The sequence below is a fragment of the Mugil cephalus genome, chromosome 14 (genome assembly GCF_022458985.1).
Source record: "Mugil cephalus isolate CIBA_MC_2020 chromosome 14, CIBA_Mcephalus_1.1, whole genome shotgun sequence".
NCBI classification, from domain to species: Eukaryota; Metazoa; Chordata; class Actinopteri; order Mugiliformes; family Mugilidae; genus Mugil; species Mugil cephalus.
In genome coordinates this window covers 9,687,427-9,709,140 of record NC_061783.1, presented here as the reverse complement: position 1 = coordinate 9,709,140, position 21,714 = coordinate 9,687,427, and the positions used below count along the sequence as shown (strand labels likewise).

Genomic DNA, 21,714 nt, shown 5'->3' with positions numbered 1-21,714 from the left:
GCTGCCTGACTTCAACGTTCACTTCAGCGTCAGAATTGCATAATTAGGAAACAACACATTAATCCTGCCTCATGTACTGACCTGTTATTTTATGACACTGAAAAGCAGTAATTGGTGAAGAGAAATCTGCATCTTTCTCCTGACCTAGTCAATGCTGACCTGGAAACAGTTAGTGAAGACGCAAGAGCGACGTAATTGCAAGCGGTGCAGCTCATCGATACTGACCAGAGATCAACCCAGGGGGCCTCATTATAAGAGTGACCCGGAGGCTGAGGGGAAAGCCTGGAGGCTCCGTCATTAATTATGAGAAGAATCAAGCCATTCATAGCAATTTTACAATACTGAAGGAGCTGTTGCTTTTTATTCAATGAATATTAAGGAACGTATAAGGGAATCAATAAAATCAATGAAGGGAATCATAAACGTAATTTAGCTGCCGATATACACAGTTTATAAAATATTAAAGGAACCAGGCAGCCTGCTGAGCTGTCCTTGGCCGACAAACACCTGCTGTATGCCAAAATATCACAATATGATGAAATGAGTGTGTAATATAGTTATTAAGAGGGACCCCTCAATTCGGTTCAAACCCACACACGTGTCATCTTTTTAATTGATCTACGAGGACTGTAACGTTACAGCAGGGCTTCATTACCAAACAACAAATCCATACCTGCTTCACCATAGATTAAGTGTGTGCAGCCGTCTTAAACTCACATATAGGAGGCCAGTGACAGCAAAGACATCCCCAGATGAACATCACATTGTATTTGCTCAACAAAACATTGACGTGTTGATGCATCAGCATCCTTTCAGAAACACAGCTAATTTGAAATGAATGTAAGTAATGACGCGGCTATGCATCAAGATACTCATCTGGTTCACCCACATACACAGTATGAGAGCGATAAAGAACTCAATCTGAAAATAATCAGGAAAAAATACTTCTTTTATAAAACCAGAAGATCAGTACAAAAATCCAGTATTTTAGCTCTGTGCTAGCTTTTAGCCTGAGAAATTAACCATTCATTGTAAAGAATTTTGCCCATAGAAGCTCTGTGTTTCCTTTATATTGATTTAGTACAGAGCTGGATAATGGTTCACTCTGTCAGACTGATAAATGTGAAGTCCAATCGCGTCTAAAGACATTAGTAAATTATGTTTTATTCCAAGCATTCACATTTCATTCAAGCTTTTGCAAATGGTGTAATGATAATAAATTATTTTGCGCAACGACAAATCATTTTATAATACTCATCTAATTAGATTTTAGATTAAGGCAGTAAAATTAAGAAATTACACATTCGTATCATATTACATTCCCTAGTGACACTAATCCCACCACCAACAGTGTCTGAAGAAGCTCCTCCTGATTTTGGTGCAGTGCCCAGTAGCACCCATGGTGCGCTGAAAGGGATTCACTGTTTGTTATAAGATCATGGGAGCTCTGGCATTGTTTCCCCCAGTACCCACCAATATCCCAGTTGTAGGCGTTGGCCTCCATCTCCATCTTGCCGATAATGTACCAGATGCAGGCCATCCAGTGTGCCAGAAGTGCAAACATGGACATGAGCAGGGTCAGGACCACCGTGCTGTGCTGCGAGTAGCGGTCCATCTTCTGGAGGAGGCGCAGCAAACGAAGCAGGCGCACAGTTTTTAACAGGTGCACCACGGACACCTGGGGACAAAGAACAATAAATGAATGGATTTATTTTTAGCTGACAGATGGCCAATATTTTTTCTATTTAGAGAACTACTGTAAATGCGAAATTGGATTTTCCACCATGCACAGTCATAAAAGAATTGCTGGCATTTTGACATCCTGGTTTTGGGCACAAAAACATTTGATCCTGTTTGAAACGGTGCCTATTATGAAGATGATATACTGAGACAAATGAAACGGACGTTGTGTCGTCCTCTCAGATGAGTCACATAGCAAAAAACAATTAATCTGCCTTACTTAAGCTTCTGACATCGGGGGTCTGATGTCCTCTCAGCTATTTAAGTGTGTGGTGACATGATGACAAAATCTAACAAGCTGTCTAAAGTCTAAACTACTCCACTGAAAGTAAATCCATCTATGATCCAAGTGGTGTAGATGTCAGGTGACTTCCAGTTTGTCCAATACCGGATGCCCCGTCAAATCCAGTTAACAGGTAACTTCGTGACTCTTGGTGTCAAAATCCACATGGATCACAAAAATGATTCGGCCCGCATGTGAGCGGTTCCAGATAAAAGCACAAAAGAACATTAGAGCAAAACTACAGTTCGCACAGGTCATTTGTAATAATGTTCTCTGGATGAGTCAAAGACAGAGGTGTTTGGCCCACTGATTGACGCAGACCAGAGAAAACCTCAAACCACCTGGGAAGCACGATCATAGAAATGTGATTTTGACTTGCTTCGCTTCTTGCAGTCACTGAGAATTCTGCAACATATCAAAGCGAGCTGGAAGATAATGTGTGATCACCTGTCTGTTACAATTAACTGAACCAGAGGTGGCCCTTTGTACAGGATAATGATTCTAAGGGGTTACATAATGATCATACTGGCAAAGCTTAAGGTTGCAGAGCCATTGAATATTGTGGTGGGATTTGAAGTGGGCAGAGGCAATTATTTAACACGCTTACAGTAAGTTATTTCTGCTAAGAGGGCAATAGTAGCTTCTGGTGACAAGGGTTTATTTAATTTTTCCGCAGAAGAAATCTATCGGAAACTATTGAATCCATTGAAGCTTTTGTTGAGTATATTTTACATTAAAATACCAACTTTATCTGCAAGCATAAATAAGATTTAATATTTGCTGGTCCAAATATGAGAGAAGAAAATTGCCAGGGGATGTCCTCATTTTACCACTGACTCACTACAGTGCACTTTATCGTTTCTGTCTCCCTCCCCGCAGCAAACACTCCTGAAGGTAACATGTGCTTCATTCCACGCTCAGCAGCGATCAAAAACCACCCCGACACAACCTCCTTATCATGTCTTGAGGTTGTCTGATGTTCTGCCGGGGGCAAAGTCAGACAGACAGACACGGACGTGAAGAGAGTGAAACGGAAAATCTGAACGAGCGGAGCAGAGTGCAATTGTCTCCCTTTTGCAGACAGAAAATCTCCTGAGATGAGTGATAAACCAGCTCAAAACGCACCGAATGGCATTACACAATTACATTCACAGCATCAAGTGAAGTGATGGAAAGCGTGCTCTTCACGTCCTCTCCAGCCTTAGAGGCTGCTCAAACACTCTCCAGTCCTATAATTAGAAATCCACAAATGCTTGTAAACATTTCTACAATATGATCTGCGTGAAGATTTCCTGATGAAGGACACTTGAATATAAAAATAACAATTAGCGCAATCAGGCGCTGGCTCACAGGTGAGTTTGTGTTGGTGTTTTTCTTTTTTATTATTTGTTACTTCCAGTCCTCGCCCTCCTCATTCTTTTCTACTCCTTCTTCAAAGCGCAAGCTTCTTTAATTCAGTCCTCAACAAATCAAAAAGCCTTCTGTATCCACTGCCTTCACTTGCGCGCAAAATGTAAAGTTCCTTTTCACACCTTGCTGACTTTTACGCGCTGTAGATGGGGAGGAAGTGAATGTCATCCATTGTGCACCTGCTCCTCAGGCAATCTCCACCACCAGTCCATCATTTGGGTACCATCCTGTATCCCCACCGGAGCCGTGCACACAGGGACTTGCACACACACCTATAACAGCTATTATTTAGCGGGATGCAGGACATGGAGGGTATTTGATGTATGTTGCCCGTGCATTTGTGTGGTGGGGAGGGGACAAATGGGGGCTGGTGGCAACGGGGGAAACTGGGACACAAATTCTACAGTCAATGTGTTTCCAAAGCAATAAGTAAAATAAACAAAGAGAAAAAGAAGGATGGTGTTTAGAACAGGTAAAGATGGATTAAAGGGGGAGAGAAAATGTGTCTGATGAGAAGGAGAGTGTTTGAGCAAAGCTGAAAGGAGATACAGTATGTGGACAGTTCTTATCAGAGCTGTTCCTGCACACGTCTCCATGTTTTTTTTTTCCTGTGAGATATACAGAACTGCTGCTTGAGGGGTAATGAAGCCTCCTACAGGCCCCCGGGGAGAAGCTCCATCTCCTTTCCACCATCTATCACCACTCTCATCCCACCTATGGAGAAAGCAGCCTGCGCCACCTCCAATTCTCCTCCAGCAGCATAAGCAGTAAGCAATGTAGTACAGTCAAACAACGTACACACACCTACTGCCAACTCCAAGTTGTCCCTCTGCACCTTCCACCTCACCCCGCGATTCACGATTTCATTTCCGCTGCTCATCAGGTGTGAAATTTACATTTAGCAACCTGATTGCCTCCTTTCTTTTTGCATATTAAGGCATTATTTGTGCACATGAGGCTATAACTTCACAGAAATGCTCATTATTTGTCCCCCTGCAGCCTTCAGGCCTACAAGTCTATCACACCAGCGTGACTGGTCATGTTTATTTTTATTTATTTTATTGATGCAACCGTGTCATTCCAATAAGCCTGAACACCACTGTTTGCCGATACCAAGGAGGCATCCAGGCCCAGGACCTTTTACGACCTATCTTAAAGCTGAACAAAATACTAAAAGTATAATAGATGGATCGTCAGCTGGTTTAGCATAGCATATTTTACTTACAAATACACTTATATTACCAAAAGTATTCACTCCCCCCTCCAAACAACTGAATTCAGGTGTTCCAAACATTTCCATGGCCACAATTGTATAAAACCAAGCACCTAGGTATGCAGACTGCATCTACAAACATTGGGGAAAGAATGTGCTGCTCTCAGGAGCTCTGTGAATTCCAGCGTGGTACTGTGAAATTTCCTCGTTACTAAATATTCCACAATCAACTGTCAGTGGTTTTATAACAAAGTGCAAGTATTTGGGAACGACAACAACTCAGCCACCATTGTCAGGGCATGTAAAATGACAGAGCTGATGCTCACAGTGCAGAGAGATTTCCGACTTTCTGCAGAGTGAATCACTACAGTCCTCCAAACTTCATGCGGCCTTCAGATTAGCTAAAGAACAGTGAGCTTAATGGAATGGGTTTTCCAAGGCGGAGCAGCTGCATCCAAGTCATACATCACCAAGTGCAATGCAAAGCGTCAGTTGCAGGGGTGTAAAGCATCCCGCCACTATGGTGTGGGGTTGTTTTTTTCAGCAGCTGGACTTGGTCCCTTAGTTCCAGTGAAAGAAACTCTGGATGTTTCAGCATACCAAGAGATTTTGAGCAATGGCATGCTCCCAACTTTTGGGGACAGATGGGCCATTCCTGTTCCAACTTGACAAAGCATTAAGACATGGATGAGTGAGTTTGGTGTGGTAGAACCTGACCGGCCTGCATCTCTCTATATAGAACAACTTTAAGATGAATTAGAGTGAAGACTATGAGCCAGTCCAACATCAGTGTCAAATGTCACAAATGTGCTTCTGGAATGAATGGCCAAAAAGTCCTATAAACACCTTCCCAGGGAATAGTCTTCCCAGAAGAGTTGAGGCTGTTATAGCTGCAAAGGGTGGGCAGATGTCATATTAAACCCTGGATTAGGAATGGGATGTCACTTCATTGCATGTAAAGGCAGGTAATGTAGTGTATGTAAAACAAGAAGTCAAAGATAGACAATACACCCGTTTTCTATCAGAAACAAAGAAAAGGGCCATGGTAGTTTTTCAGTGCCATCTTTGTTTTGTCTTCCTCAACTTACTATAGCGGTTCTGTCAAAGAGATACATTTATTCATTCCTTTGTCGTGCAATCTATTGTTATGTAGCAGCAGTACCCACAAAAAAAAAAAAAACTCTGGGTAACTCTGGGGACTCTACTCAGAGGTTATTGAAATGAAGCATAGGGAATAAGAGCATTACCCTGAGAACAAAAGGAAATGCAATTTAAGTATTGCTCTAAGAAGGAAAGAAGACGAAAAGTCGGGGTCAAATGGGACCACTTGACAGACTATAAAACATGCCAAAAAAGCAGAAATGACAGAGGCATATGACAAAAAAAAGAGGAGAACACAAGGGAGGGACACTGCTGGGGCCCCGTGGCTCATTCTGGTAAAGGATGGCTTCTGTCCTCATAGGGGACGTCAGTCTGGCTGCTCCTTCCTTAGAGGGGACATGACGCAGAACGTTACTCAATTACCAACCATTCCTGCTCTCCCCGGCGGCAGCCCAGTGCCCCTACTGCATCCAAATCCTGCCCTTCTGGGAGAATGTGGTATTTCCATTAATAGACACTAGAACCAAACTGGTACCGTTGCCTGGAGTGGCCTGTCATTGATCAGTCCCACTCCTCCTTTCTTTCATCAAACGTCTCAGTTTGATTCAGATTTTCTTTTAAACCACATAATAATTCATATGCGTAACTTTTTATATAGTTCTCATGAGCACCACACGTTTGACTGCTGAATCTTTCATACCTACAGGTTAACTTACGCATATATACCTTTGCCACTTTTAAGCCTTTGCCAAAAAGGTTTGCAGACTACAGATGAAGATGATCTGTACCTGTGTTATGCCCCGGCCTAGGGATACCTAAACATAACATAAACACCAACTCTTATGAAAAGTAACACAGAACACGGAGAGATGCAGTCCAAAACGAAGGGATTTATTTACCCAAACGAACATTAAGTCTTTGGGGTGAGCATCACCTAAAACAATAAACAAAACGAGCTGGATTTGAAAACTGACTTAGCTAGCCAAAAGAAAAAGAAGTCAACAAAACAACAGGTTTTCTACCCTCACTCCCTACCAACAAAACAAGAGAAAAGATGGACAAAAGTAAAAGGCTACTCACCCCTACTAATATGGGATATGTAGACCTTTCTGCAGTTCATAGCTTACTTGAGTCAGCGATGTTTAGTTTAGCAGAGCAAAGAGGTGAGGATCTGTAGCGACGGAGATGGATTAGCAAAAGAAGTAACCAATATTCTACCTTCTGCTGCAATTCTAACTAATGAAATTGACCAAGGAAGAATCCAAGATAAAAAAAAGAAACTTGGCGCCCAGAGGAATGATTATAGTCTGAAAAAAAATAATAAATAAAAGCGACAGACAGTGAGGAAAGATTTCACTGCGTTCACCTACTGTACGTGGGATTAGATGCTTGTGTGGAGCCATCCAATATTAGATATTGAACCTTTTGATTCACATTACATTGGTGAATTGAGCCAGGCATGTCTTTCTCTAAATTAGAGTGCAGGACCCAAAAACTTCCATAAGCAACCAATCAAAAGCTCCCTATAGTGCAGCGCTTCGATTTGGTGATATCATTCAGCCAGGGACAAGACAAGACAGTCCACCTAATTGCTCCATATCTCCGTTTCTGCCTCCACTCAACTGTTCTTAAGGGGGCTGTGTGTTTGACAGAGGCAGAACAGAAGAAGGGTTTTAAAGACGAGGACTTGATTGTTTTCTTCTGTGCTTATACAGTATGTGGAATCAATATGACAAAATTAAAGAGGCACTGGGGCCACTCTGGTAAACAGGGAAGGTCATTTATTCGTATGAGATGTCAAATGTTGTGGAGGTGCTGTTCTTTACAATGACAAGATTAAAGGTGGACGGCCCTGGAAAGCATGTCAGTCATGACATTTTTTTTTTTTTTTTATGATAGCATTCAAAGTCATTGCTTTGACCTAACATTATTCATTGATCCGCCAATGCAGCTGTATTTCATACATATGCGAAAGAAACAAGCTGACGGCTACTCACCACGCTGACTTTGAAGGCATAGAGCAGGTCAAAGGGTAATGCGGCCACCAGGTCAATGATAAACCATGTGGTCAGGTAATGGATGCATATCTGTCGAGCATCAAAGATGACCTGGCCTGATTTGCTGACATAAGTGGTACGAAAATTGAAAACGATGTCTGGCAGTAGAAAAGAAAAATAAACAGATGTAGTCACTGTAAATGCAGCTTATCGCAGAGACTCAATTATTCAAGAATAAATCGTTTCTAAATTACAACTAACCTATGATGAATAGTATTTCCACAGCAATGTCACTGACAGTTGTGCTGCGGGTCAAGTCATCGTCGTCGCCAATGAAGCACACGTTATAGGGCACCGTCACAGCAACGTAGAAAGTAGCGAGCAGAATCAGCCAGTCCCATCCTGCTTTGAATGTGCTGTAGTGAAGTAAGATGAATTTGGACTTCTTCGCATCGGCTACCTTGTACTCTGGCAACGCAGGTAGGTCTCCGAATACATTCTGGACAGTTTGGGATAAGACAACAGAAGCGATGTAGAGTACATACAATTAAAGTATTATATGCAGTGACTACAACACGACTGAAACACAATGAAGTCAGTATCTAGGAAAAAGTGAATTAAGAGTCGTAATTTTGATATAAAATGTCCTGGATGACTGAGAACCTTCACATTCATCAGTGGTCACCAGCATACTTTACTTTTTGGTAGGGGAGGTACCTTGACTAAGCCTCTCTGGCATTTAATGTATCCAGTTGTTTTTTGCTTTTCTTTTACATTATCTTCTTGTATTATGGTGTAAATAAATAAATATAAAATGAGAAAGAAAAAAAAAGCCAGAGTAGTTATTTGACTGAGGTGAAGGCAAGGAATGACCAGCTCAGCAGAGAGAGACAGAGGCTGCAGCTGCATTAGCTGTGCAAACTAATAGTTACAGGTTAAGATGCTGCTACACCACAACTCTGAACAAAAAATCTCTCAATCATATGAATTGTTTCACGTTATCCAGATGTAGTGTTATTTTATTGGCTTAGAAACTATTTAACTTCACTACATTGTGTCAGTCATTAATACATCAGTTAAATCACTGCCACACACAAAAAGAAAAATCGTCTTCTTGTTTATTCACTGTTCTTGGAAGATTTTTTTTTTTTTTTTTACTGAAGAGCCCCCTCCAACTCTCTCAGCTCCCAACTCTTGACTCTGTGCCTTAATAACAGCAGTTATCTTGTCACTTCCAGAGTCAGACCCGTCCCACGTTTGAGTGAACCCTCAACGCGCTACATCCTGCTCTGTTGTTTGAAGAGTCACAATGATACCTTGTTGAGTTTAATCTTGCTCTTCTCTCTGCTGTGGAGGTGACCAGAGATGTGGTACAGCACGGTGCTGCTTCGCAGACGAGCTGAGCTGAATTGAGAGCCTGTTTTCACCCTGCCGCGCCGTCGCTCTGTGAACACACACACACATATACACTCACAATAGTTAGTACACACCCACCTACAATTTTTTACCCCCCAAGGCGAACTCTTGATGACTGAGTCAGTCATTATCCTTGATGAAATACATAATATTCTGTCCTGAATAGGAAAACATGAATATGCAACAGCAAGAGTGTTTCATTTCTGAACAAACTGCTAAATTTACAAAGAAAGAAGAGAGTGAGAGGTATTTATTGTTATTTTGCTTTGCTGACGTCTATGAACATTGCAGTTGTTGACATGTAAATACGTCAGGCGTTTCCACATTTTTGATTTAAACATTTTCATCTTATTTAAAAAAAAAACAACAAAAAAAACCCCCATTGTACTAGTTTTGATATTGACATACTGTGTAAACACTATCTCCAACAGAACTGCAATCACAGCTCTGATAAGTTGCCGCAAGAGAGACAGTTAAGTATAGTATGCTATATTTTCTCCGGAAGATTGGTACCGGTGTGTGTTCCTTCACAAGTGTATTACATTAGCAGATGAAAGTAGATTGTGCAGGAGTGATGTGTTCAGACGGAGGAGTTGGGTAATGGGAGCAGGCACGTTATTGCTGCTAGCTTCTGAGCTCCATTCTCACTTCTGTGAGGCCACAGGACCAAGGCCAGATTGGCTTGAGGGGGGATAACGACAGTAACAATGCCGGAGAAGAGAACTGATAACTGCTGAGTGTCCTTTTGGAAAGTGTACGTGTTGTGTGTGTTGCGAGTGTGCGTACGGACCCCAGACGAGGCGGATAGACAGGACCCATCCATAACGCTGTTCAGCCTTGGGGGACGCGACACGGCAGGAGCACGGAGACAGAGACGTGCTTATTTTTAGATCTAATGAATTTCCCTTCGCTTTTATAGCCATTCTGTCGGGGGTAGCGCGCGGGAATAGAGGGGTGAGAGTTGTGCATGGGAGGGGAGGCAAAGGCATGTAGGGCAGATAAGCAAGCTGGGAGTTTACTGATATTGTAAAAGCAGCTCCGGTGGATGATAAATAGAGGTGATTGGAAAACAGATAGGCGAGGAAAGGACAAGAAAAGAAGGAACTAGGTAGAGAGGGAGGATTTACCGAAGAGATATAACGGAGAAACGAGAAAAGAGGGGGAGAAGGGAGTGAAAAGAGGTCCTGCTGACGCCACAGAATGGGTCTCCCTCTTTATCACACTGTCCACATTGTCCGGACAGAATGCTAAGTGGGTCACATCCAAGGTGTCTGTTCTTGAAAGGCTCTCCCAGAAAGAATGGAAATACCCCACTTATATCATAGTGTGACTCCAAAATGTCAAAACATTTTTGGAAAATGTGTAATTTAAAAATATGTGTTTGACCACCAAAACATGCAAATGTTGCCTCTGGTACATGTCTTCAACACCGTCAACTGTGGTTTACAATCAGATCACTGAAATTGATGGTCCTCCTTTTAATGTGTGGTCCCTGCAATTGATAAGGCTGTTCATCTGCACCACTGCCATCCAAAAATAGACCTGGAAATGACTTGGATAATTCTGCAGCTCATTCATCAGCAGGTGAACCTCTCCTTGCATGTGACATCTTCATAGGACTGGAAGGCCCTGACTGTTTTCTTTTTGCTACTTTCTAGAATCAAAGAACCACAAATCACTCTCACTGCTTGACGACAAAGGTCTGCCAGCATACGAGACTGGATGATGGATTTTTTTAAAAAAAGTCTTGAGTACAATTTCTGCTTAAACGTACAAAAGCTTGTCTCCACTACTTGAAATGCAAATGTTTGTGAGGCACATTCCCACTTAAACAAGCTTGTCAGAGCCAAACCTATTATCTTGGGGGGTTCCTCTCTGACAGACACACACAACTTCAGACTCTTTCCTTTCCTATTAAGTGCATTTCACTGAGTTGGCAAAAATAACTTTGCTTTCTGTTTTTCTGTTTCCAGTTTTACAGTAATGAAAGTAATTAGGGAAAATCAGGGGTGGCAGGCCTTAGATGGGGAAAAGTGTTGTGTGCAGTATAAAAAGTCCGTAGCACATCATGGAAACAGAATGGAAAGAGCACAGGCTCCCTAACGAACTAATATATTGAAACAGTACAACCCTTTCCACTCAGCGGGTCAATGTAGCAGCCTGTCAAAACACAACCGGTGTACAGTTTTCAAAGTTTCAAAGCACGGGACATATTGTGTACATATTGTTCTTCATTTCTCTCGCATCAAACTTGGTAGAAGTCTTGAGAATATAGAGTAACATTAGTGACCGTATTATACAAGTCAGCTATCAAATCTTCAAATTAAAGTTATAAAAATGTTTTTTTCTATTGCTGTTGTTTTTCCAATCTCACTCTGGGTTGGTAAAAAGGGTCAGGAATTTTACTGAATTTCAAGTTTTACAACATTTGCGAATTTTTCCATTGAAAATGAAATAAAAGCCAGGGTTTTAAAGGGTGAAACAAAATAAATCTTTATTGTTACCTTAGCTTCAATGTGGATCCTGAGTTCTGATGATTATTTTTCTCTATGAAAGCAAACACTATTCTGACAGTATGATTTAACGCATAGGTCTTCAACAGGGGGTCCACGATTCCTAGGGGGTTCACAGAGGTACTGCAGAGGAGGTCACAAAATCTTTGGTTGATAAGATATTTTTTATATATATTTTAATTTTCCCCCACAAATTCAAATATCTTTAAATACACATAAAGATGAATCAAACATATTTTAGTAAAGTCAATGGAAGCACAATACGTTATCTTTCAGTCAGCACTTCACTCATTCAGTGATACAGGAGCTGTCTCAACAGCACAGTTTCACACGGAGCGTCACGCTAGCCGAGACCTGTCAATCTAAGTCTCCTGTACACAGTAGGACCCCGCCCTCATGGCTGCTGAGTCAATCATGAGGCAGCATATTACATGCTGACTCTGTCAGGTTGGCTTCAACTGGCCGAGAGCCTATTCAGTCCCCAGGTGAGCTCCCGAAGGCATGCTGCAATATTAGCAAAAGAGAAGCTAACAGTGCAGTTCGCTACTGCTCACTACTACTACTACTACAGCCAACTACTACCATTATGGATCAGTTGGTCACTTGAACAAAAAATATTAAGTTTAAAGTTTAATATAGAACACATATAGTAGGTAGGGGGTCCCTACTTAATCTCTCCATCAGTTTGGGGTCCTAGGCCTGAAAAATATTGAAGACCCCTGATTTAATGTATCAAAAACGAGTTCGTATTTGGGGGGCTTTGGGGATATTCTCCTCACTTGTACAGCACTCATTAGAAGCCATTCAACAATGCCAACGCACGTACTGACCTTCCTTCTTGTCCTCTTGGATGGCTTTGGCTTTCGTGTCAGTGATGTCCTTAAACGAAGCCAGAAAGAGCACCACGTCGCCTTTCTCATTCTTAATTGGCACAATGTCCAGCAGGCACCAGAACTGCTCCGCTGAAAGGGGAAAAACACACTTATTAACACTATTAAACACCATCTCTGAGTGAAGTTACAATGCGGGTGTGTATACCTGCGTGATTTTCCGTGTGTGTGTGTGTGTGTGGTGGTATACAACAACAAATTCCCAGACTTATTAGTGAGTCTATCTACAGTTGGTGGTCCCTCAGGAGACGCAGCGTCTTTAAATAGACCGAGCCATTGTTCCCCCGGCACAGCGAGAGATGAACCCTTCTCTGAGGTCCCATCTCCTGCTAAATGGATTGCTTTTCAGAAGAACTGAAGGTCAGCTTCTGTGTGCATGTGTTTCTCCACCAGCGTTAGACTGCGTGTGCTGGTTGCTGTTGTTCCACGAGTCGTCAAACGCACATTTAGCGCCACCACTTTAGCATCTTTTGGCTCACTGTTTTGGTTTTGTAGATGAGCCTTTTCAGCAAAAAGGCTAAAACGTTACGTTAAACTGCCACTTACTGGTGATAGCAGTGGAGCATTTAGCCGCCAAGAGACAGATCATTTGCACCGGGACGCCAGAAAATGTAAAAAAAAAAAAAAAAAAAAGTTTTCTGGATTTGCACAAACTGTTCCCGATGGAGTTTGCCATTTCAGCTTAATGTGTGACAATGTGATTTCTTTTAAATTATAGCATTCTCTTGTTTATGTCAATTATTTAATCACACGAATTTCAGGCTAATCTGCATCATGCTGCGGCATATGCACGACAGTGACACCGGGGTGAATTTTTCATCAGGCATACTTTTTTTTTTTTTTTACTTTCCTCTTGGATTATTTCATACTTTCCTTTGTTGTGTGTAGGCCAGCTGACGTTTTTGTCCAGTGATAAGTTGAGTTAAAACGTCAGACTTCCACAGATTTTCTCATAATAAAAGTCTTCAAAGCGAAGAGTTTGCTGCACATTTCATTCTCTTCTCAAATGAATCGCTGAGCTAGAGGGATTTCCCACGGAGTTTCCTCCCACCCAGTAAATCTTCTTTGCCTGGTGTTAACTCAATCACAGCATTTTTGTCTGTGTGTGTGTGAATATCTGCGTGCAAGGCAGCACTATCAGGCGCACAGTGAGAAAAAGCTTTCCTGATTGCGAACACGCGGCGTTCTCTTTTCTCTGGCAGACAGACGGAGGACAAACTGAGTCAATCAGTTACGTTTACTTTCAGGACTCTGCTGTGACAGACGGGAAGAGGGAGGGAAGAGGCAACACACACAAAAAAAAAAGGCTGAGGAAGGGAAGGGAGATGAGCATGAGAGACACAGACAAGCTACTACCAAGAGAAGAATGTTCAAGAGGTAAAAAGAGGTGGAAGAAAATGCTGTTGTTGTGAGAGACTCAAAGGGAAATGAAAGGCAACAAAAGGGAAGTGAAAGAGAGCAGAAGGAGTGTGACATGTAAGACGACAAAGCAAGAGAGAGTGGAGACAGTCACATCTGCGACGGGGTTAGCAAAGCTGCATGTATTGAAACTGCACTGAGCCGCCTGCTAAATTCGCTTTAGTAGTTAATTAATCAAAGAAAATGTCAAGAAAAGCAGTTAAACATGTGGCACAGGCACATATCGCGATACCTGTATGACTAGTCTTCTGAGACCCTACGGGCAGCCTACAGCTTCATAAATGATAGGAAGTTAATTAATCTGCTTCCATGACATCCTTCTCAGATTCACCGTTGTGTGACTGAGGTCTGGTGCTGCGCTCGCTGATGGCTGTGGCCCCATTTGGAGAAACAATCGACCGATGATTGAGGTGAGACAACTTAGGAAACTCATAAATCGAAGCATTCGTTTGATCAATGTGAAAGACATTAACTCCCCCTAGCAACCGCTACCACCTCCAAGATTTATTACTCAACCACTGGCGAGTGGTTAATCCAGAACAACACAGAAAAGTGTTTCTATACAGGATGTCGGCTAACGGGAAGCGCCAGGCTGAATGAATGCAGTGGAAAGAATGGTAGTTCAGAGTTCAGACTTCAAACCGAAACAGGCCGAATACGATACAATACAATACAAATACGAGTTACAGTACTGTGACAGTAACCTGATGTTTTATATATATATATATATATATATATATATATATATATATATATATATATTTCTTATAAAAAACCATATGAGAAGTGATCATAGGAAACAGAAGAATCTATCAAACATCTATCAAAGGCTAAACAAAACAGTCAGAAGAGATATGAAAGGGCATTCATTTTGGCCTTTGTATGTAAAATTGTGCATGACCTTAGTAACACATAAAACATTTGCATAGCTACCACTAACTCCAAGAAGGCCCATTCTGCTAACGTTAGACAGTGTCTCAAAAAGGTGGCAGTGTAATGAGCAATAAGACGGATCTTTACACATAAACAGTGATCTGACAACTAAAGAAAATGTTAGCCTGTGGTGGATGAAATATAGATACAGCCTCATCATGGTGTTTAACAATCAGTCATTCATACTTAGCATAGCATTTTGTTTTTTCAGATCCTTCAGATATCTCAACACTGGTTCCCATGTTCTTATTATCAAAAGCTTGTATTCTGCCTGTATTTTTCTGTATTTGTAAGTTTCTCCAAACACAGTGTCTCACCCACAGTGTCACTAGCAGACCCCAGAACGGCCAACAGGGGACGGGGTTCCCATTGTCTATTGAGATCTGAGAATTAAAATATTTAAAATTCAATCTGTAGCCATACTGAGGTCACTCCAAGTGGGAAGTAGTCCATGAGACACGGCTTCATGCTCATTAGACTATTTTCAGAGTCACGTGGACAGTCGTCTACAACAGAGTCACTGACATCCAGTACAAACGCAACCCAGTGGAGAAACCGCTCTTAGTAGTTCCCCACAGGACATTTATTAGTGGACACCCTGTGGATCTGCCACAAGTGCAAAACACCGGCAAGATGGATTGTGTGTGATTTTAAAATCAAACTAAATGACAAAAATTAATTTTTTTACTTTGCGAGATAATTGCGATGGAGTAACTTCTGGGAAAAACACAAATTTTGTCACATTGGATCAAAACATGTTTTGGTATTTTTTTAATTTTTTTTTTTTTTTTGTAGATTAATATCACTGAACCTAACAAAACATGCTAAAGTAAGCTTCAAAGAATATACAAGGGCACGCAGCCCACAAAGTGTCAATCCACTGAGGCAGAGATGTGCTCATTATTTTTCACTCTATTTTGTTCAGCTGGCTAATCAGCAAGTCACACACCAAACCACGCCACACCACAGCTACATATTGGGCTCAGTGTAATTGAAGAAGACAGGGTTAAAGAGTCACTATCTGACAGCTATTAAATTTTAATGTGCCTCAGCGTTAAATCACGACTGTGGGATTTTCTCACTGATGGATTTGTTTAATCAGCTTTTAATGAGAATGGGTCAATAAAAGAAGTTATATTTCAATTTCTCTGCCATTACTTCATCTACCCCGTCGGCCCCTCTATGCCAATTTAAAAACGGAGCTCCTTCAGAAATAGCCACCGTGAAGTGCTATCCATTTAAAGACGTATAAAATGCACACATGGTAATCACCCTGTCTGCTCATTTCCTAGCCTATCAGCGCTTCTCTACAGGCCTTTCTTCCAACAGTTAATTGGTAAATGACAGGGAAGTCTGCCTCGTGTGTGTGTATGTGTGTGTGTGGTAAAGCAACAAAGAATGAGCAAAGAAAAAGATAAAAGACAAGAGGACGGAACAATCCGGAGACAACTGAGCTCACCTGTCTTCTTGTAGAACATGATCTCATCCTTGAACTCTTTGCGCTCTTCCAAGGCTTCGTCGATGCTGAGGATGATGCTTTCGCTGCTCTCTGGTCCGTACAGGAACTTGCAGGCGCAGCTCTTCTGCATGACCTCTGCCCGGGAGAAGCCTGTGAGCTCACAGAAGCCATCAGAGCAGTAGACGATGGGAAAGCCCTTCGACACCTGAGCGTTGGCCAGGATGAAGTTGCTGTCTGCAGGGGCGAGGGGAGAAACAGATGAGGTGAAAAGAGGGACGAGTGTATGAGGTGCTTACATCTTTCTCGAGGTTGTAGCACGGTTATACTTTTATGCCTGCTCGCCCTTGAGTCATGGATTCTTGCAGAGTTTAGCCTAGCTTAGCGCAGTGTCCACCTCCACATAAAATGGAGAAAACACCAAAACATAAATACATCTTCACACTGACTCCAGGAATGCTGAATACGTAATCCACTCTGTTTTCATGACTCAAAGCACTCAGTACTCATTATTTTGTTCCTTAAAGCGTCCATTGAGGTCTCTGGATCAATCTCTTAGCAACCGCAGACTCACAGAACCTCAAATATCTTCCACAGTTAAGTATAACTATTATTAATTAGTTTTAACATAAAAAGAAACTGTAAGCACAACATGTGCTAGTATGAGCACTGGCTAACAGTGTGAACGTGCATCCCACTTAACCCCTCGCCAAATGAGTTCATACAATGCCAGGTTTTACAACATACTGTAATTTTATATGTTGGGTCTGTGGTGGTGAGAAGGAACTGAGGACAGACACTGGCGGCGTAGAGGACACGCAACAGTGTTTGTGTAATTACTTTAATGGCCACAGGGGTGAGACAAAAGTTGTACTCTGTGGGTTTGACACTTATTTGATGACGTTTCTGTTCTGGTCACTCAAATAATTTTCACTCACCAGTTGTGTTTGTCTATTTAGTTGATAAATGTTCTAATTTCTACACTTTACACAACTGAAACAGGAGTCACACTATGATCGCAGTGTCTGCAGCCAAGCATGGTGAGAGAATATTGTTTCACTGGAGCTCTCACTGTTTGAAACTGTTGGGTGTCGTCATCAGCGAAGAAGTCAACTGATGAAACCAACACACGTGATCGATTGACAGCTCACTGACTGTGTGGCTGGAGCACTGAAAAACGTTTAAGCCAGCCACACTGAAGTGCTGAAGATTTGTTTGAAGCGTGTCCCTGGCATCCAGCAGTAATCGCTTGCAGCATTTTGGAGTAAATCTAGACTTAAACATACACAAGACTTCAATGATGCACGGGGGAAATTAGCTTAGTTGCACAACAAAAACAACATTCTTAAAACCAACAAGTGAAAAGATAAAATAAAATAAGATTAGATTAAAACAACAAAAAAAGTATTATCTTGTAAAATAAAATAAACAACCAACCACAGAATTATCATTGTGAACAAATGTACAAAAGAAGTTGGCAAAACAGAGTCCAAGGTGATCCAGTTGTTTGGCCAGTTGCATAGCAACAGTGGCATGGATCGTGCCTTGTCCGCTGAGGGAGGGATGCAAACTCCAACACCCAGGAGCGCTTCTCTATCCCTCCTCAGAGTCCTGAGGCCGGGCACAGACGTAGTGTGGTCTGTACGTATGAACCCAGGTCTCCCCAAAACACGAAACACTGTTCACAGACCATTCTTTTTTCTAAAATCACAGGAAAGAGCTTAAAGATGCTATGGAGTGGACTTATTTTCTATAATCGCCTGTCTGATATAACACATTAGATCAATATTGGGGGGAAGCAACTACTGTATGGTCAAACTTTCACTATGTTGTTCTAGCAACACGCTGCTCGTGACCACTTCTTTAACCTCTTAGCTACCACCACCATCTTTTCAAACCTCACATAATAAAAATGGAAGTAACTTAAGCAGTCAAGTAGCGCATCTCTTGTTGTTTCTATGTATCACCCCTCAGCAGCCAGCATGGCAAAGACTTTTAACACAGGGATACGGAGGGTAATGGGATTTTTGATTCAGGTAGATGAAGGCCTGCAAAAGGAAGGTCACTTGCCTCAGTTTGAGGCTGATTTATGTGCACACTGAAGAGCAATAGAAATCCTACCCTTGAAACTTGCTCCTTTGTATCAAGAAACCCCGACCCTGAATTCATGACATGCATTAAAAAGGAGAAATTCTGAGCGAGTGGAAGATAAGTGGGGGAAGAGCTGGTGTGATGACAGAGTAAAGAGTGCTGAAGTCTATCACAATTAATTAGCCTATTTGTGTCTATCTCTAAATACCCAGTTGAAGCAGACCAGCTGTTTATACCTGAATCCATCTATGACTCTCTCACACACACACGCCCACACACACACACCATCCACACAAGCAAACACTCACAGTGCCAGCGTTGTGCTGAATGATGCTCAGCAGCGCTGATAGACAGCTAATGTTTACAGCGCGCTGCCCACTATCCAAGACAGAGAGGACTGTGGTTGTGTTATATGTGTGTGCCCTGATGTAATTTAATAAGCAGTGTAACCAGTCAAAGCTGCTTTGAAAAAATACACATTTACAAGTAGATCTGGCATCAAGAAAATATGTAGAAGTGTAATTACAGTAGACTAATGCACCACACACATTACCACACATTCTTAAACACATGAAATGACAGCGTGTTCATAATCATTGCTTGAGACATTCTGCAAAGTGACTTGTTTCAATTACATTTCATTACAAAAATCAATTTTCTGCATCAATAATTCCTTTTCCACCAACACGGATGTTTAATTGTTTTATGTTACACGTCAGGCATTTGCTGAAAGAAACCACCTTTGATTTGGACTGGGAATACACAGAGCAGAGAACAGAACTCTTGTATGCGTCCCTCAAGAGAAATGAGCGGTGTGTTTCTTCTCTTACTCCCATTCTTCAGTCAGCGACTGCCTCCACGCGCTCACCGTACCGTAATTCGTGCCACTTTATAGCCAAGCCCAAGATTACTGTACATACCCCAGGATTACTGTAGTGAACTTCTATTGAGACCTATACCTATGTAGATATCTGCTTGGAAGTGGGAACCGTGCAACTTTATTTGCAGTTAAAATATGAAATAAACAGTTCTGGACATTTACGTAACAGTTTTAAATTCTAGTGCATATTGCTTCCAAATTTATTTGGCTGACTAGAGTCTTGCAATAAACTTGATTTTTGTTTCTTCGAACAGCCAAAAATCAAAAGCGCATTATTCGGTCTCTCAGTATATTCTCTTTTATGACGAAATTATATAAATAAATGAGAAAGGTAAATTAAAACGTAAGAAAATTAACACTAAAATATTAATTTAGGTCACGTTTTATACATTAATTATTGCCTACATTTCTTTTTACATTTTTTTTGTATTTAATGGCATATTTTATACATATCTATTTATACATGTCTATTTACTTATTATTTTGGCAGTTTTGGGCTTCCATAAAAGCACTACATTTTAAGTGGCGTTCTAGTGAGTATGTGGAGTTCACTGAAAATAAATTATGCCGGTCAAACTAAATTTTTAATTTGTGACTGGTTTATTTATGGGTTATTTCTTCCTTTTATCGTGTCTAGAAAAACGCCTTGTCAGTAGTTGAACCAGGTCATCCACTTCTTTATCGGGATACATGATTGAATTGCACTTTAAATGTGGCACCCAAACTGCACAAGAAAACTGAAACTTTGACAAATATTTTCAATATACTGAACTGGAATTTTCCCCTTCAAATAAGTTTGGATCACCTGGGACGTTTGTTTAAAACAGATCAGGCCGCCGTTGTCTCATTTGGCTTATTTTTGGCAACGCTGCTGGGGCTCCCACACCTCAGTAACTAACTTGGCTGTTACTCAATCCATTATCTTTTACGGTGACTTTGGAATAATTGTTATCATTAATAAATAAATCGCAGTGACAGTAATGCCCTTTCGAGAAAGAGAACACGGGGAACGTGTCACGTCAGCAGTAATACTCTGGCTGGAACGGCCCAGACAGATGGTCAGAGGCGGTCTCAGCGCTGGGACCAGCTGTCAGATGTGAGGGCCCTGAGGCTCGTGGTACTGCTGGAGTCTCAGGGACCCTTAGCGGAAGGCCTGGAGCCTTTCTGACCGCAGCTCCCAGAGCACAGGTGCATGGTGTTGAGAGAAAGCTAATGTTTACAGTGAGAAACACACTATACCGTGTTGAGCGGCGGGTTGTGTTGGTTGCCTAGAAATGACAGATAGATGTATCCGGTCTGGGAGTCCACTGCGCTTAAACTCTATGGTGTGAAGATGATGGTTGTTTAACAGATCTGATAGGCTTTCGTTTGGTTTTAAAAGCAATATGAAAAAAAAAAAACAACTGAGTAGAGTGTATCTCTTTATAGATATGGTATATATTACACAATTCATAAATAAATACAGGGGTTTCTGAAAAAAAAGAAAGTAGAAGAAACACTTAATATTACGATGTGTTTGAGGACTCTGTACTCAAATTTTCCTAAATATCAACAAGAATTTGAACATTACCACGCAAACATCACGACAATGTATTTTCTTAGTTGGCTTCTTCTATGACTAAATCATATTTTTACCCAAAGTGGGAACGCATATCTCTTTTTGTCAACTTTTTTCTTGTTTTAAATTGTTATATCTTGTATAATGTTAATACCTAAAAGCAAAAGTTTTGAAATCAAGTTTTTAGGATAATTAACTGTTTGTGTTTTAAGTGTTCACATATTTTAGGTTGACACAGATTCATTGCATCTTTATCGTTAAAGTTAAATAATCTCTCCTTTTCCATACGTGTTCTTCCGCCCCTCCCAACTACTGCCCTACTTTCTCTGCCTCCATATGTCCCTCCTTGCATTCCCCTTACTCTCAAAACATTTCTATATTTGCTCCCTTCCCCTTATCCCCCTCTCAATCACTCCAGCCGCCCTTAGCTCCATTGCTCCCCTATCAACCTTCGCTCCCTCCTTACTCCTCTCCCCAGCCGCTCGCTACGTACCTCCTACCATTTTGGCTCTCTCCGCCTAATTACTCTTCATCTCCTCTCTACCCTTGGAATTCCACCAGACTTCCCCCTTTTCCCCGATCCATTTATTTCCTTCCCTCTCCCTCAACCATCACCTCTACAAAAGCCTTATTACTTTTGAATCTTTCCCTCTAAACCCTCCACCACCTCATCTTATTCCTTTTGTCCCTTAGTTTTAGGTTCTGTTTCTTATCTCCTCTGCGTCACCTCCCCTTTTTCTCACTTTTTCTCCATCTTCTCCGCTCTGACTTTGTTTTGGCTAATTGCTCCGATGTAGAAGCCCATAGATCATCG

At 41.5% G+C, this 21,714-nt stretch overlaps 1 protein-coding gene across 1 annotated transcript in view; it reads right to left on the bottom strand.

Annotated features, from left to right (window-relative positions):
- The window catches only part of kcnh8 (potassium voltage-gated channel, subfamily H (eag-related), member 8), a 50,937-nt gene that overhangs the window by 20,210 nt on the left and 9,013 nt on the right, over positions 1 to 21,714 (bottom strand). Inside the window, exons 2-7 of the mRNA XM_047605308.1 lie at positions 16,375 to 16,608; positions 12,504 to 12,635; positions 9,061 to 9,188; positions 8,006 to 8,243; positions 7,745 to 7,902; positions 1,474 to 1,678 (exon numbers count right to left, since the gene is read on the bottom strand). Coding sequence (XP_047461264.1) covers positions 1,474 to 1,678; positions 7,745 to 7,902; positions 8,006 to 8,243; positions 9,061 to 9,188; positions 12,504 to 12,635; positions 16,375 to 16,608 — 1,095 coding nt within the window. The remainder of the gene's footprint in view (positions 1 to 1,473; positions 1,679 to 7,744; positions 7,903 to 8,005; positions 8,244 to 9,060; positions 9,189 to 12,503; positions 12,636 to 16,374; positions 16,609 to 21,714) is intronic.